Source organism: Dendropsophus ebraccatus, chromosome 6 (genome assembly GCF_027789765.1).
Source record: "Dendropsophus ebraccatus isolate aDenEbr1 chromosome 6, aDenEbr1.pat, whole genome shotgun sequence".
NCBI lineage: Eukaryota > Metazoa > Chordata > Amphibia > Anura > Hylidae > Dendropsophus > Dendropsophus ebraccatus.
This window is the reverse complement of record NC_091459.1, coordinates 58,075,871-58,091,705: the sequence shown is the minus strand read 5'-3', so window position 1 is coordinate 58,091,705 and position 15,835 is coordinate 58,075,871. Positions and strand designations below refer to the sequence as shown.

Below are 15,835 nucleotides of genomic sequence, written 5' to 3'. Positions count from 1 at the left end.
TGATTCCTGTCCACTACCTGGTCCCTAGTCCTCGTTCCTGGTTCCTGCTCCTCTGTTACACTATTGCTCCTGTGTTCAGCCTGTCACCTGCGGTTACGCCTACAGACCTCTGCCAGCACCATCTCCTGCCTACTGCTCCTGCCACGCCTCGCCTCGCCTGCCGTCACTAGCAACCAAGCCAGTGGTAGCGACCTTTGGGTCGCCTGCCGCAGCAAGTCCATCCCGCCTTGCGGCGGGCCCTGGTGAAGACCAGCGGCCCCTTAGACTCCGCTCCCTGGTGAGGTTAGTGCCATCGCTAGTGACGGTCCAGTGGATCCACTACTCCAGGCATTACATTCAAGACATAACAGAAATGTAACAGTCAGAATTATCATATAGTAAAGATAGTAACATTGCATATAGAACATATTGGTTACATTCACAGGTGTAATGTCTGTTGACACATAAAGGTTCATACCAAAGAAAAGTCAGCTTGTCTCTTGCATAGTTAATTATTGTGCGAAATAAGATATGCATAGTATGGGTCTCATAATTACATAAGTAGTATTACAAAAGCCTACTTCTCTGATCATTCTATCTAAGACCTAAAACCCTAACTCCAACTCCATAATTCCCCTTCCCTCCTTTCCCCACTTCCCTACCTTCCTCAGTCTCCACACCTTTGGCTGTTCATGAAGAATGATCTGGCAGCTGCAGTTTTTCTAATGACCCTTTAAGGGCTTCCTTGTTGTACCATACTGTGTTTTGAAAAAATTTCGGGAGTTTTTATGTTTCTTCAGGACTAAAGTGAAATTCAATAAATGTTCTCCATTTGCGAAAAAACCCTTTTTTTCTCCTTTTCCTTGTGTCTCTCAGTTTCTAAGGATTTTCTTCTTGTACTCTTCTGCTATATTAGGGAATGTGTAACCAGATACTGTTACATACTCTTTTTTGTAAGCTGTTGGGAATTTCACATTGTAGATTTTTTTTTTACATGTTGGAAGCAGCCATTTTGCTTGAGCTGCTAAATTTGTATTCTATTCAAAATTTATGTCTATCAAATTGTACTCAGTTAAAGCGTAACTGTCACTTTTTTTTATTGCAGAAATCAGTAGTATAAGCGATTTTAAGAAACTCTGTAGTAGGTTTCATCAGCCAAAAAAGCCTCCTTCTGTACTCAAGAAGCAATCTCCCAGCCTCCCCCCCTGACTTCTTATCTGTGCATTATCAGGCAAACATGTCTTCATTACAGAGAAGCCAGTGAAGACGGGTTCTGCTCTCTCCATTGTAAGCCTATGAAGGGAGGAGGGGCTGAGGGAGATGAGGGAGCAGGAAGAGGTAACATGAAGGTCAGCTGTTTCTAGACTCTCTGGGCACCTAAAACGCTAAATTCAGGTGTCACAAAAGGTCAGTGCTTATCTATGAACTTACTGAGAGAAGATTGCAGGGTGTTGTGCTTTGCAGTAGGGCTGGGCGATATGGCCTAAAATTTATATCACGATATAATTTGATGCATGCACGATATAACGATATATCACGATATATAAATTTTTTTTTGTGTGTATACTCACCCCCCCCCCTTGCCAGTCATCAGCCTTCCCCTGTGCCAGTGATCAGCCCTCCCCTATGCCTTCAGCCCCCTTTGTGCCAGTTATCACCCCCCTTGCCAGTCATCAGCCTTCCCCTGTGCCATCAGCCCACCCTGTGCCAGTGATCAGCCCTCCCCTGTGCCATCAGCCCCCCTTGCGCCAGTCATCAGCCCCCCTTGCCAGTCATCAGCCCCCCTTGCCAGTCATCAGCCTTCCCCTGTGCCATCAGCCCACCCTGTGCCAGTCATCAGCCCTCCCTTGTGCCAGTTATCACCCGCCTTGCCAGTCATCAGCCCCCCTTGCCAGTCATCAGCCCCCCGTTGCCAGTCATCAGCCCCCCCCCCCCCCAGTGCCAGTCATCTCCCCTCTCAGTTTTCCAGCCATTTCATGTGCCAGCCATCATGTCCCCCCAGCCAGGGCCATCATCAGCCCCATGCCAAGCCATCTGCCGCCCCCGACCCCTCTGCTACTTACCTTTCCTGCAGGGCTGGCTGATGGAGTCCGCGAGGCGAGACGGGCCGCGTCTTCTTCCCAGCATGCACTGGGAGACCTGACGTCACACGCATCAGCGCGCTAGCGCGCTGACAATGCGTGAACGGAAGGCCCTGCAGCGCGGTACCAAGGAGCGGTAAGTGAGAAGCTTATTCACTACCGCTCCGTGGTATATCGCGATATGACGATATGCCAAAAATCTATATCGTCAACCGAATTGATGACGATATTTTGGCATATCGTTTATATCGCCCAGCCCTACTTTGCAGGACTGCTCCGTGCTCAGTCACTCCTAACAGCCCCTCCCCTCTCCATAGCCACATAATGGAGACAGAAATCCTGCTTCATTTGATGTGAGGGGGGAGGCTGGGAGATTGCTTTTTCAGTCCAGAAGGAAACTCTTTTAGTACATAAAACCTATTACAGAGTTTCTTAAAATCGCTTGAACTGTTGATATTTAATGTTTTCAGAAAAATGACCCTGAAATTACAGTTACGCTTTAAGTTTAAAAATTGTATGCTCTGACATGGCCCCAAGCACAGGTAACGGGGTTACTTCCCCTTTAAAAAAATTTTTAATCAACCAATGACAGAAAGTTTTATATAGATTTGTAATTTGCTTCTATTTAAAATCTCCAGTCTTCCAGTGTTTTATCTGCTGCTGTATGTCCTGCAGGAAGTGTATTCTTTCCTTTTTTTAATCAGATCTTTTTTTATTGAAAAATACCCAACCCCCCCAAACCAAGGAAAAAAGAAACATGTAAAATAAGAAATTATAAAGGTAGCCATGAACAAAAAATGAATCCAATATCGTAATGCAGATCAGAATAGGAATCCTAACATCAATGTAAAGGGCATCCCCCAGCCGTGTTCATCCATCAGCAGACAAGAAAATGAAAAATAATAATAATAATAATATAATAGCAGATGACGCATTTGCATCCTTTCTCCAACACTCTCCTAAAAAATATGCAGAAAAATAATCTACGTTAGACTAGATCGCCAGTTCTCCTAGCAGAGCTAGCATGTTGGTCAGCAAATTAAAGAAAAGCCTCCATTGGATTCCTCCGGAGGAGTCTAGAAGGAATACCAGGTGCATCAATATCAACTCAATATCAACTCAAACTTTTTCATAGCTTTTCTTTTTTTGTAGACTCCCTTTTCCAATCTAATAATGTTGTTAAGTTTAGCAATAGATTCCGCAATTGTAGGTGCGGTAGGTTGTATCCAGTGTTTTGCGAGCTTGGTAAAGGACTCTACAAATAGCCAATTCTATGCCTGTGGGCTCATCATTCTCACTTATCAGTCCCAAAACACATTTCACCGGTTTTTAAGGGTATTGTAACCCCAAACACCCGCCTTATTAGAGCCACCACCTCCCGCCAATAACCCTCCAACTCCACACAACTCTACATAAGATGGGCAATATGGGCGTCTCCCATGCCACACCGGGGGCAATTTAAATCAGCAAAAACTTCTATTTTTAAAAGGAACATAGGGGGTTCTGTATACTCTATGGACAAGGAACAACTGGGAAAGTCTATGTGCCTCGGAAATCGCCAATTTAGGCGTCATAGCTAAAACAGTAGACCATTAGTCATCTGTTATTGGACCCACATCCATCTCCCACTGCTCCTTGATCGTTAGAGGTCTGCTGGACATATATGAATCTGATAGCTCTCTATAGATAAGGGAAATCAAACCTTTGCTATCTGAAGCTGTCAGCACTGTGTCTAAAAGGAAATAAAAGGATATGTCCGGAGGAGATCTTCCAAATTGCGTCTCAATTGCGTGGCGCAGCTGCAAATATCTAAAAAAGGACGAGTGTGGTAAGTCAAAATCCATCTGTAGCTGAGCAAAGAACTTGAAAGCTCCCTCCTGAAACAGCTGCGAGAGAGCGTTCAATCCCTTTTGCTCCAAGAACAAAGCTCCTTCCAATGTGAGCAGGTGTGGGAACCCAGGGTTGTGCCACAGCGGAGTGGTGTATTCTTTCCAGTCTGACATACTGCTCTCTGCTGCCACCTCTGTCCATGCCAGGAACTGTCCAGAGCAGTAGGTAATCCCCATAGAAAACGTCTCCTGCTCTGGACAGTTCCTGACATGGACAGAGGTGGCAAAACACACAGCAGCTGATAAGTACTGGAAGACTGGAGATTTTTTCTAATACGAGTTGATTTGATTTTTTTTTATTTTTTTGCCGACGTACTCCTTTAACTTAATTCTCACCAATGAAATACTAGTATGAGCTTCAGTAAAAACAGGACCATTAAAGAAGCACTCCTTATTACTCATTATACAGCCAGTCAGACAATATTTGTATATATATGTACAACCTCTCCACAGAACGGGGTGGAAACTCCTGCTACAGTTACTGATGAAGATACATCTTCTGTCATGCAGTTTTAAGGTATAGATAACTGACTGTTATATACAGTATAGAGATGAGGATTATTACACTCTCCTCCCAGCAGGCAGATATGGTTTAGGCCAGTGCGTCTCAAAGTGTGAGGCGGGCCTCACCAGTAAGGCGCCCCCTAGTTATTGGTGAGGCCCAGCTGAGGAACCAGTTTTCACAAAGTAACTATGATCTGCACAGTCCTTTTAATGTTTGCAAAAATCTCCATATTAGCAACATTATTAATTTATTTTGTACTTGCTTTATTGGTATATAGAGCTTGGGAGACTGGTGAAAGGAGCCCTAGCATTATTTTCAGCTTTTAAATGGACTTTCACAACAGATGGTGAGGCCCAGGCACCCTCTTGGTCAGTCTGGTGAGGCCCAGGCATTGCTTTGGTCTGTTGGGTGAGGCTCCAGTAGAAAAAGTTGGAGAAGCACTGGTTTGGCTGTAGCTGCTATTGTAATGCTGTGCTGATGCATCATGGGAGAGAGAGGAAATATAAAAATTGGTTCAATGAACTTCAAATGCTTTATTGTACTCAGATTCTGCATTGTAGCTCTGTTTGGGAAGCTCTGTCACATAATCAATTTATTTAGCAGGACCTGAGCAGACAAGCCGTATTTTTTGGTTTGCTCAAATCCTGCTAAATAAGTAGACACCAGACAGGAATCCGACAGACACCATTAAAGTCAAGGGAATCCATAAGGATCCAATGGTGCTTGTTGTACAGAAGACCGCCTGTTTAAAGAAACTTTGTGAGACCCTGAGCAGATATATATCCAATCAACAATGTGACTTTTTGGCCTTTAGTTTCTATGTGGGTTGAAATTTTGGTTTGATATTTTATCTATAATATTTCCCATTGGCTATTAGTGACCAGGTATGTTTTATTTCAGGTCAATGTTCGGGTGACCACCATGGATGCAGAGCTGGAATTTGCCATACAGCCCAACACTACTGGCAAGCAGCTTTTTGATCAGGTAACTGATATTTTAATGATATTTTAAGTGTTACACAGGAAAACACTGTGGCACAGATTTACTAATGCAACGTTATTCTGGTGCAGTTTACACCAAAAACATGGCCAAAAGGCCACTGCGCTTGCATTTATACTTATACTTTGCAAATACAGACTTTAGCACATTGCTTTTTTGTTTGGCGCTTGCGCAGTTTACCGTGCAAGATCAGGAATGTGATAATTTAATAGTTTGTGTGAATATGCACGCGGCGATACCAATTATGTTTATTTTTTTATTTATTTTTTTTTATTTATAAATTGATTTAAACTTTTATTAGGGGAGGGTGTTTTTTATTAATAAAAACACTTTATTTTTTTTACATACATTAAATAGAAGCCCCCCTAGAAGCCCCCATTGAGATCAATGCTGTGTATATAATAGAGCAATGATCCATCAGATGAGTGCTCTATTATACTGGTCTGCAGCAGACTGTCACTAGGACGGATTAGTCCGTCTCAGAAGTGGAGGCAGGATCCTTTAGCCAGGACCTGCATGCAGGACGACATTGGAGGAGTGCTGAAAGTAGAGATGATCGGACCGCCGGACTTTTGGTCCGTCGGCATCGGATTCCCTGGAATATCACCAGGAGCGCAACTATGCGGCCGGGATCGCAGGTATAATGAGAGAGAAAACTGTGTTCGGACCAAAAGTCTGAACAGTTCGCTCATCTCTAGCTGAAAGGTAAGAATACCCTTTTTTATGTTCTGTGCCAGGGCAGCACCATAGTAAAAGTCTCACTTTAGCAGAATACCCATTTAAATTGTTGGGGAATGAGCTAAAAGTTTTCTTATGTAAATGGCCATCTTTAGTGATTTTGCCTCTTATACCCTTATAATGAATACTTTCATTAACAGAGAAAGGATAGGCAGAGGGCAGGCCAGAAATTGGGCCATCTCATGGACAGCTGCAGAGAATGCTCTGTCATTAAAAATCCCTATTAATGTCTTCTTTCACCGGCCTCAGTAGATTTTCATGAAACAGCTACATATTGTGTATGGCTAATGAGCCCAGCACCAGAACAATAACTTGCTGAGCGCTTATTCGCTAGGAATCTCCATGTACCAGAAGTAATTGTGTTATTTGTTGGCCTGACGTTAATCTGTGACTGTTCAGATGCAAGCCTACATTATCATAGCTGCCCTAATTTCTCCAAACCTTCAAAAAGCTCTGTAGCCTTTGTGGTCATTTCAGAAAATAATTTTTACGATTTAAATTCAAACAAATATAAATATAAAATATTCCTTTCAGACTCCATTGAGTACACAGACAATTATTTTCCATTACCATGTATAACATCTGAATGATGAATGTAAAATGTAAATGCAAAAATGTAATGTAATGTAATACAAGCACCATACAGTGGCACAAAGTCCCTGTGGAGCAACAGAGAATTCTTGTCCCCTTAATAGACTCTTGACTCTGTACACACTGTTCCACATATATATTGTCCATGATGTCCGTGAAGCCCTTGCTTTTTACATTAAAGGGGTAGTGCGGCGCTAAGAAATTATTCACAAAATAACACATATTACAAAGTTATACAACTTTGTAATGTATGTTATGTCTGTGAATCGCCTCCTTCCCCGTGTCCCACCACCCCCGCACGTGTACCCGGAAGTGTGGTGCATTATACATATCTGATCCGTGTCGCGCCCGTCTGCCATCTTGTGCCAATGATGTCATCTTCAGACGGACGGCCAAACCGCTCCGACCTTCCCCAGTGCCGGCCGCCCTCTGCAGCGCCATCAGATGCTCAGCCGCAATTGGCTGAGCATAACTGTGCAAACATGTACAAACAGTTAGGAGTGGGCTGATTGTGGCTTTAAAGGAGAAGTCCGGCAAAAATATTTTTAAAGTATTGTATCGCCCCCCCCCCAAAAGTTATACAAATCACCAATAAACACTTCTTATGGGAAATGCACATAAAGTGCGTTTTTTCCTGCACTTACTACTGCATCAAGGCTTCACTTCCTGGATAACATGGTGATGTCGTGACCCGTCTCCCAGAGCTGTGCGGGCTGTGGCTGCTGGAGAGGATGATGGCAGAGGGACACTGAGGGACACAGGGCACTGGAGGGACACTAAGCATCATCCTGCCATCATCCTCTCCAGCAGCCACAGTCCGCACAGTTCTGGGAGTTGGGTCATCATGACATCACCATTTTATCCAGGAAGTGAAGCCTTGATGCAGTAGTAAGTGCAGGGGAAAAGCACTTTATGTGCATTTCCCGTAATAAGTGTATATTGGTAATTTGTATAATTTTTTGGGGGCAATACAATACTTTAATAACAATTTTCACTGGACAGTACAAAGCAAAAATAAAAACAATTCTTTTTAATTGTGTCCCCTTTATTTCCTTGTGCAATTTAGATTTTGACAATTGTATGTATGTATGTATAAAATAGCTGCAATCTATGGTGGAGTACCCTGTGATCAGCATACTAGGTATACTAGGTTTTGTCATTAATAATTTTTCTGTCATTTTAGGTGGTAAAGACTGTGGGCCTGCGTGAAGTATGGTACTTTGGACTTCAGTACACGGATACTAAGGGATTCCCGACTTGGCTGAAGCTCGATAAAAAGGTAGGTTTGTCATTCAGCCACAGAGTTCAGAAGTCCATACTGCGCTAAATTCCTGAGATGGTTGTTGATCCTTCAGCTGTAATTATACAGTCACTGTTTAACCAGTGCGGAGCATGTTACACCAGGGTCAGCATTTACGAGAGCCCTACATTGTGGGCACAGTATCATGGTTAGTTATAGAATTCACCAGTGTCAGTAACAATTGCTTGTAAAAACATGCAGTTTGTTTTTTTAAAGAATTGTAGTCACTGTTTGTTTTGTTTTTTGTTTACAAGTAAAAATACATTACATATCACACTTTCCGTTCTGTAGAGATCACTTTTCTGGTGTCCCCTTTACTATCAGAGGCAAGATTACAATGAAAGGTGATACATCTATTGTTCAGGATCACCACATACCAAAAGTTCAGTATGGGTTCTGATGGTGATAGATTCCCCTTAATAGAGAGCTCCAGGGATTTGTGCAGGAGTTTTTAATGTGAGAAATGCCCAAAAATACATGTCCTAAACATGCATTTTAAAAAAATCTCATAAAAAAATAAAAAGTGACAGAAAAAAATGTAATTAAAAAAACGCATTTATTTTAAAACTTGAGGGGTCAACTGCGGCCACTGTTGTTATGTAATACTGACACCATCCTGGGCTCTTTCTCCCTTAATGTGATAGGATGGTGATGAGTAGTATTTTGACACAATAGAAACCATGTCACATATGCAGCCAGGTACAGAGTCACAATGATTGCAGAAAGAGTGTTGTGTATTTATGACATTTAGGGAGTACAGATGAGGTTCAAGACTTCCAGGTCCAGCGGTTGAGCTGAAAACCAAGATGATGATATCATATGCCACACCTCTACATGTACAGATTACTTTTAGAGGTCATTTCCAAGAATAGGCATGACAAGTATATGAAGTTGAGTCATCTGCATATTTCAGTAGTATTATGGTCAATAAACTAACAATACTCTGACCAAATCTCTAAACACTTAGACCAAACAATAATTTAGAGAACATACTTCTTCAGAAAACCAACAGGGCTTATGCACATATAAAACATAATAATGAGAACAGCTGTATTATCAGTTATGTGGCCAGTGCTACTGTTGGGATTGTAATGCCTACATTTCTTTTTACTGATTAGAGACAAATACTGGAGTATTTGATTTTATGTAATCAGTCTTTTAGTACATTATTATGGGGGCTGCCATCTTGTCTTAGCTAAACTGCAATTAGTGATGTGCCTTAAGGCCCTATTCCACGGGCCGACTGACAGGAGCAAATGAGCGCTATTTGCGCTCGTTTGCTCATTCCCCACTCGCTGCTGTCGCGATCCCATGCGGCAGCAGCGACCGGATGAATCTGCGGGGGGCTACCCGGGGGATCGGTGATCGTCCGGGCAGCCCATAGGATACAGCAGGGTCTGCTGCCAAAGCTCCTATTCCATGGAGCGACGGCAACAGATCGTTGCTGTATCAGTCGGTTGTCTTTCAACATGTTTAATGGTCCTTTTACACGGGACGATTATCGTTCGTTTTTGCACGATAACGGTCGAGTTCGAACGATAATTGTACGTGTAAACGCTGCAAACGATCAAACGACGAGTGAGAAATCATTAATTTTGATCTTTCAACATGTTCTTAAATCATCGTTGATCGTTCGCAAAAAATTCGCAGATCGTTCAGTGTAAACATTCTTTCAACGATTTCCCCTATGTGTGAGATAGGCTTAAACGATCGCAAAACGATTGCATAGCGAATTTTCCGTACGATGTATCGTTCCGTCTAAACGCTGATCGTTATGAAAAAAACATTGTTCATTAAAAATCGTTAATCGTGCGATCGAGCGAATTATCGCACCGTGTAAAAGTACCATAAAAGACAAACGACACAACGATCAGCCGACATGAACGATGTCAGCTGATCGTTGCTGTCAATTCCACGGAATGATTAACGGCCGATATCGGACTAATACAGCCGATAATTGTTCCATGGAATAGGGCCTTTACAGCAAGCCTCACGACACAGACACAATAAGCATCCCCAGACACCCTTGTGAGCATGCTCTATAACCTCTGTAATCTGTGGAGATTTCATTCCACTGGGAGTGGGAAGCAGAGCTGCTATTGTCTTTGCTACCTACTGGTGTCACCTTTCGCTGTAATGCTGTATAGATCACTTTTTAGCAGCCCCCTACTTATCATCATAGACAGAACAGGAAATCTTGGATTTTGTATAGTTTGTATAGTTGTGTATAGTTTGTATAGTTTTATGGTATTGATTTTGGTTACTTACTATTGGGTAGGTATCTGCACAAGAAGTGAGAAAGGAGAACCCTCTTCAGTTCAAGTTCCGTGCCAAGTTCTTCCCTGAGGATGTGTCTGAGGAGCTGATCCAAGACATCACTCAGAAACTATTTTTTCTACAAGTCAAAGAAAGTATCCTGAGTGATGAAGTGTTTTGTCCTCCGGAGACTGCCGTCCTCCTTGGTTCCTATGCTGTACAAGCCAAGTTTGGAGACTACAGTCGGGAAACACACAAGTCTGGATATTTGAGCTCAGAACGCCTTCTACCACAGAGGTGAGCCCACAAGTGAACAGACATGTTGTGTAACCTGTATACCATACAAAACAGTTGCTGTTGTTAGGTTTCGTTAACGGGGTTGTCTATGACTTTTCAATAAAATAGCATGGCAGTGACTTCTGTGAGTGATATATTTTCTATACACACTCTCATTATTTATTTCTAGCTCTTGTTGTGTTCTCGGACTCAGTCACATGACCACTCTGTTTGTGATTTCTTTACTTCCTGTGATGTCTATATCTGTTTCCTTTTTCTTTCACTAAACATGATCACAGGTGAAGTCATCAGGTGGGCGGGGCAGGTGTCCATCTCATTGGCTGGCTGGAACTCCACGTTGATGTTAGCCCTGCCACTATAGCCAGAGCTAATACTGGAGCTCAGTAGAAGCTGTAACAGAAAGGGCAGCATGACATAAAGGAGAGCACAGGATGATAGCTACCTTGTGTTGCACTACAAGTCATCATGGCTAACCACTGTGCCACCCACATGTAGTTATCAGCCCCTACTCTCATCCATCTATGCTGCCCTTTCTGCTACAATTTCTACTGACCTTCAATATTGTCTCTGCCTACAGAGGCAGGGCTAAAATAAATGTGGAATTCCAGCCAGCCAATGGGAGGGACACCGATACTGAACATGACATCACAGGAAGTAAGGAAATCACGGACAAGGAGGTCACGTGACTGAGCCCAAGAACACAAGAGGAGGTAGAAATTAATAGTGAGAGTGTATATAGAACATACAGCGCCCACAGAAGTCAATGCAATGCTAGTTTATTAAAAACCCCTTTAATATAGACAGCATCGATGCCTGTGCACAGAAATGACAACGCAGTCACTCATCTGATTTCCTATGGTTTGATTTGATTATATTTTCATTTTTTAGAATCATATTAGGGCATGTTAGCTACCAAGATTTCCTTATGAATATAAAAGAATGATTAATACTATTGTATAGGTATAAAGAGTCACCTGGGCACATGGACCATTCAAGCAGCAATACTTCCTTGGTAGTCTCTAGTGCCCCTTTTTTATATTATTTTGGTGCACTGGGGGCAGGGCTACTGCACCAATATGAACCCACTACACCATTCTGCTGATATTCATTAGGTGGGGTGGGATGGTCCTGGGTGGTAGCCCCTCCCCCAGTGCACCAAAACAGCACATTTGCATATCGATTCAACTCTTAATATAGTGGAAACTGCGCCAAAGATGGAGGTAAGAAACCTCCCTTCATCCTCAGCACCCTGTGCGTTATAGGGACATATCAGCTGGTTACTTCTAATCTGCTGATAGTTTCCTTTTAATTTGAAGACATGTAATAAGCATTGGTTATATTTTACAAGCATGCAGTGTAGCTCATCTATGGATTTTGTACAAATTAAGAATACTTAGCTACTAAGAATAAGAATATACTACAAAAGGGGTTTTCCTTTAAGAGACATTTGTGCCAGAAAAGAAATTTTCATGTTCCTCCTTATGTCATTTCTTTGGGCGGAGAGCACAGGTGCACGAGAAATCCCATTGAAACAATGTGACAGGTGGAATTTCAAGCTGCGTCCTTCCAGAGGGCTTCGCTTGAAATACCGCCACTTTTGCTCAGTGTGAACAGAACCTAGCTTTGGAAAGCTTTTAGTTGTATATTCATCCTGCTGTCACTCTATATATAGTATGTCCAACACTTGAATGACAGATTATGGTGTGTTTTCCATTTTCAGAGTGTTGGATCAACACAAGCTTTCCAGAGAACAGTGGGAAGAGCGGATTGAGGTGTGGCACTCAGAACATCGGGGCATGCTCAAGTGAGTCTTTGCTGGTTTGTATTTCATAGATTGTATAACTAAGGCTGCTCCTATAGACCAGTGTCACATGTGCAGAATATGGGCACATGTTCCAGCCTGTATTATGTAAAAACGCAAGGGTGAACTCACCTAGAACAGGAAAACTGCTTGTTTTATCTGCAGATTTACACACAGGTAAGATCAGCAGTGGATTACATCAGTAGGCAAGCAGGTTTTCCAGATATCATCTAAATGCTGTGCGCTTTTTCAGATCCATAGCTGGTTAATAAAATTGTGGATTTGATGTGGATTTTTACTACAGATTTCACTCTGACACTTATATCTCCCATCCTCACTATGTCCTCATGTGTTCCATAAAGAGAAGAGGGTTAAGCCACAGCCATCAGTCGGTGGAGAGTCGTGAGGCCCCCATACACTGTCGGCTGAACCTTCTTCAGACTGTCATATAAAGTGTATTGGCACCTTAAATCAATTAAGGATGTGTTGACAACTGTGGTTGACAGATCTGGGAGAAGCTGTTGGCAATATTTAAGCTTGCTGGCATATTTTGTCTTTACGGCTATGTTCAGATAACGTTGATTTAAGTACCAAACAACGTTTGTGGTTTAGCATGTTCCTACGGCCGCCATTGCAATAGCTACATAGTACGGTTAAAAAAAGACATATGTCCCCCATATTTCTTGTAGAGGCCATTTATATATTTATGTAAAGGCCATTGGAAAATTATTCTAGTTTAAAGTCAAAGATGACCCTTTTGGGTGCATCTTTAAGTAAATGGTCCATTGATTTTAATTGACAGAGAAAGGACGGTAAAAAAAAGTATGTGTACTGTGTGTAATCAGGGCTGTGGAGTCGGTTAACTCTTGAATTTTATCAGGACCGACTCCTGCTCCTTCATAAATGGCCAGTCATATACCAGGGGAGTTATTTATCACACTGGCTTAGCAGCTTCTCCCTAATGTCCTACATGATCCTGGGGCGACTTCTGAGGATATGCAGCCAGTCTCCAGCCTCCATGTCCTGAACTACTCACAACTAGACTAGATGGAGCAGTGAGTCTTTTCCTGCTGACAGTCTTCTATGTTTCTAACTAAATATTCACCATACACACAGAAACACTGCTAACACTGCCAGATCCCTGTAATATAGATGTCAGCCATAATGATATAGAGAAGTCACACATAGTGATATAGAGGGGTCACTGTGGGTGTGGGGGCACGCCATAGCACGCACACACACACACACACACATACAGCCTGCTGCAGCCATAGCATACACACACACACACACACACACACACAGCCTGCTGCAGCCATAGCATACACACACATACAGCCTGCTGCAGCCATAGCATACCCACACACACACACATTTTCTGGGTGCAGCCAGAGCGGTTATTCCAAGGCTTTGGAAGCAGTCTTGCCCTCCTTCCAAATAGAATTGGTAAAAACTCTTAACAGGATCAGGCGTATGGAGGAACTGGTGGCGGCTGACTCGGATAAGCCGACTCTTTTTGATAAGACCTGGTATGCCTGGGATGCTTTGAGGGATACCCTGGACTTTCAGGCTTGGTTAGTCTGATTCATGGATGGTATAGCCTTATCATACCCCTACCTTCCCTATCCCCTCCCCTTCCCCCCCTTTCCCCTTCTTTTTCCATCTACTTCCTTTCCCTCTATCTCCTCCGTTCTTGTTTCTACTTTTCTCTTTCCTCTTGCTTTTCTACTTTGCCTTTATGGGACACACTTGGTCCGATCTCCTTAATCTACTCTTTTATTTTGGTTTAAAGGATTTAATGTGATAGTATATTTACCTATGCTCCAGTACATGGACAGTTTCTTGTTCATTTAACTCCACGGTCTGTCAGTTGGACTTTACACTCTTCTGTTTTACCATATTTGAACCCATGGTACTTTTTTGTGATGGACTACTCCGTTGGGTTCTACTCAGGGGACTTCCTTCATCAGTGACTGGAGCCTCGATCATGGAGCATCCAGCCTTGTTCATTTGCCTATTGTGAAGTTAATGCTTACTTGACTACATGTACATGTTCATGTTCTGGATATTTTCTTGTCCTGTTATATTCCATGATACTTTTTTCTGCTTTAATAAAAACGATTTACCATAAAATCAAATGACGGGTGTTGTTTTACAGCGTGTGTACATAGCCTACTCCTGCTTCAGTTCATTTTTGGTCCATGAATAACTTGTAAAAGGCTGTATCTGTTTATAAGGACTATTCTCATGCAGTATGTGCCAGCAATTTATTATTGGTTATTTTTAACCCCTGGAACCCTTATCGATCCTGAGAATAAAAGGTGGGGTCTCAGTAGTAGTTGGACCCCAACAATCCTAAAGTGCTGGCTGATGCCATTATTCTACAAGATCAGAATATTCCTTTGAATTGAAGAACAAGTCCATGTCAGGAACTGTCCAGTGCAATAGCGAATCCCCATAGAAAACCTCTCCTGCTCTGGACAGTTCCTGACATAGACAGAGGTGGCAGCAGAGGGCACCGTGTCAGACTGGAAAGAATACACCACTTCATGCAGGACATACAGCAGCTGATAAGTACTGGAAGACTGGATATTTGTAAATAGAAGTAAATTAAAAATCTGTATAACATTCTGACACCAGTTGATTTGAAAGATTATTTTTTCTCTGGAGTACCCATTTAACCTCTTGCCTGTAATATGGTGGCTACTAATTTTGTGGGTGCTATGCTACAACTTACAAGATTTTTATAATTTACAGAGAGGATGCAATGCTGGAATATCTGAAGATTGCTCAAGACTTGGAGATGTATGGTATTAACTACTTTGAAATTAAGAATAAAAAGGGCACGGACCTCTGGCTGGGAGTCGACTCATTGGGCTTGAATATTTATGAGCAAGATGATAAGTAAGTAAATCTTTTAAATGTGCGCTTAAATGTCAAGCTTAGCATACTGTACCTTCACTAAAATTCTAGTAATGTGTTTGTGATAAAATTATTGGTTATTTCAGTAAATCTTGTATCCTACCCTCTGCTCTCAGCAATGGTTGTAATACCTATAGAGAATGAATAGATTGCTGATCATGTATGTGCACTGTTGCTTTATTGATTCAGGTTACATTTTCAGTTATTTCCTACTCTGTGAATAGCGGATAACATTTGATAATGAAAATACCCCTTTAATGGAGTTTCTAGAATTGTAGGAGTGCAATTGCTGTGAATTGCTGTCATTCATGCAAGCATTACATAACATAAGTGAGGTCAGTGATTGGCTGCCGCAGTCACATAAATAAGATATATACTTGAAGGGGTTTTTAAGGTGTACAAAACCTTTACCGTATCAATATCAAATCAGTAGACAGGTTCCCTTTAAAGACTGTAGAGATGGAAAAATAAGATGAG

At 42.2% G+C, this 15,835-nt stretch overlaps 1 protein-coding gene across 2 annotated transcripts in view; it reads left to right on the top strand.

Moving 5' to 3' along the window:
- EZR (ezrin) overlaps nucleotides 1-15,835 on the top strand; it is a 55,588-nt gene that overhangs the window by 26,485 nt on the left and 13,268 nt on the right. For both annotated transcript variants that reach the window (XM_069975031.1, XM_069975032.1), the window contains exons 3-7: nucleotides 5,355-5,438; nucleotides 7,966-8,061; nucleotides 10,361-10,635; nucleotides 12,356-12,439; nucleotides 15,194-15,340. In XM_069975031.1, coding sequence (XP_069831132.1) covers nucleotides 5,355-5,438; nucleotides 7,966-8,061; nucleotides 10,361-10,635; nucleotides 12,356-12,439; nucleotides 15,194-15,340 — 686 coding nt within the window. The remainder of the gene's footprint in view (nucleotides 1-5,354; nucleotides 5,439-7,965; nucleotides 8,062-10,360; nucleotides 10,636-12,355; nucleotides 12,440-15,193; nucleotides 15,341-15,835) is intronic.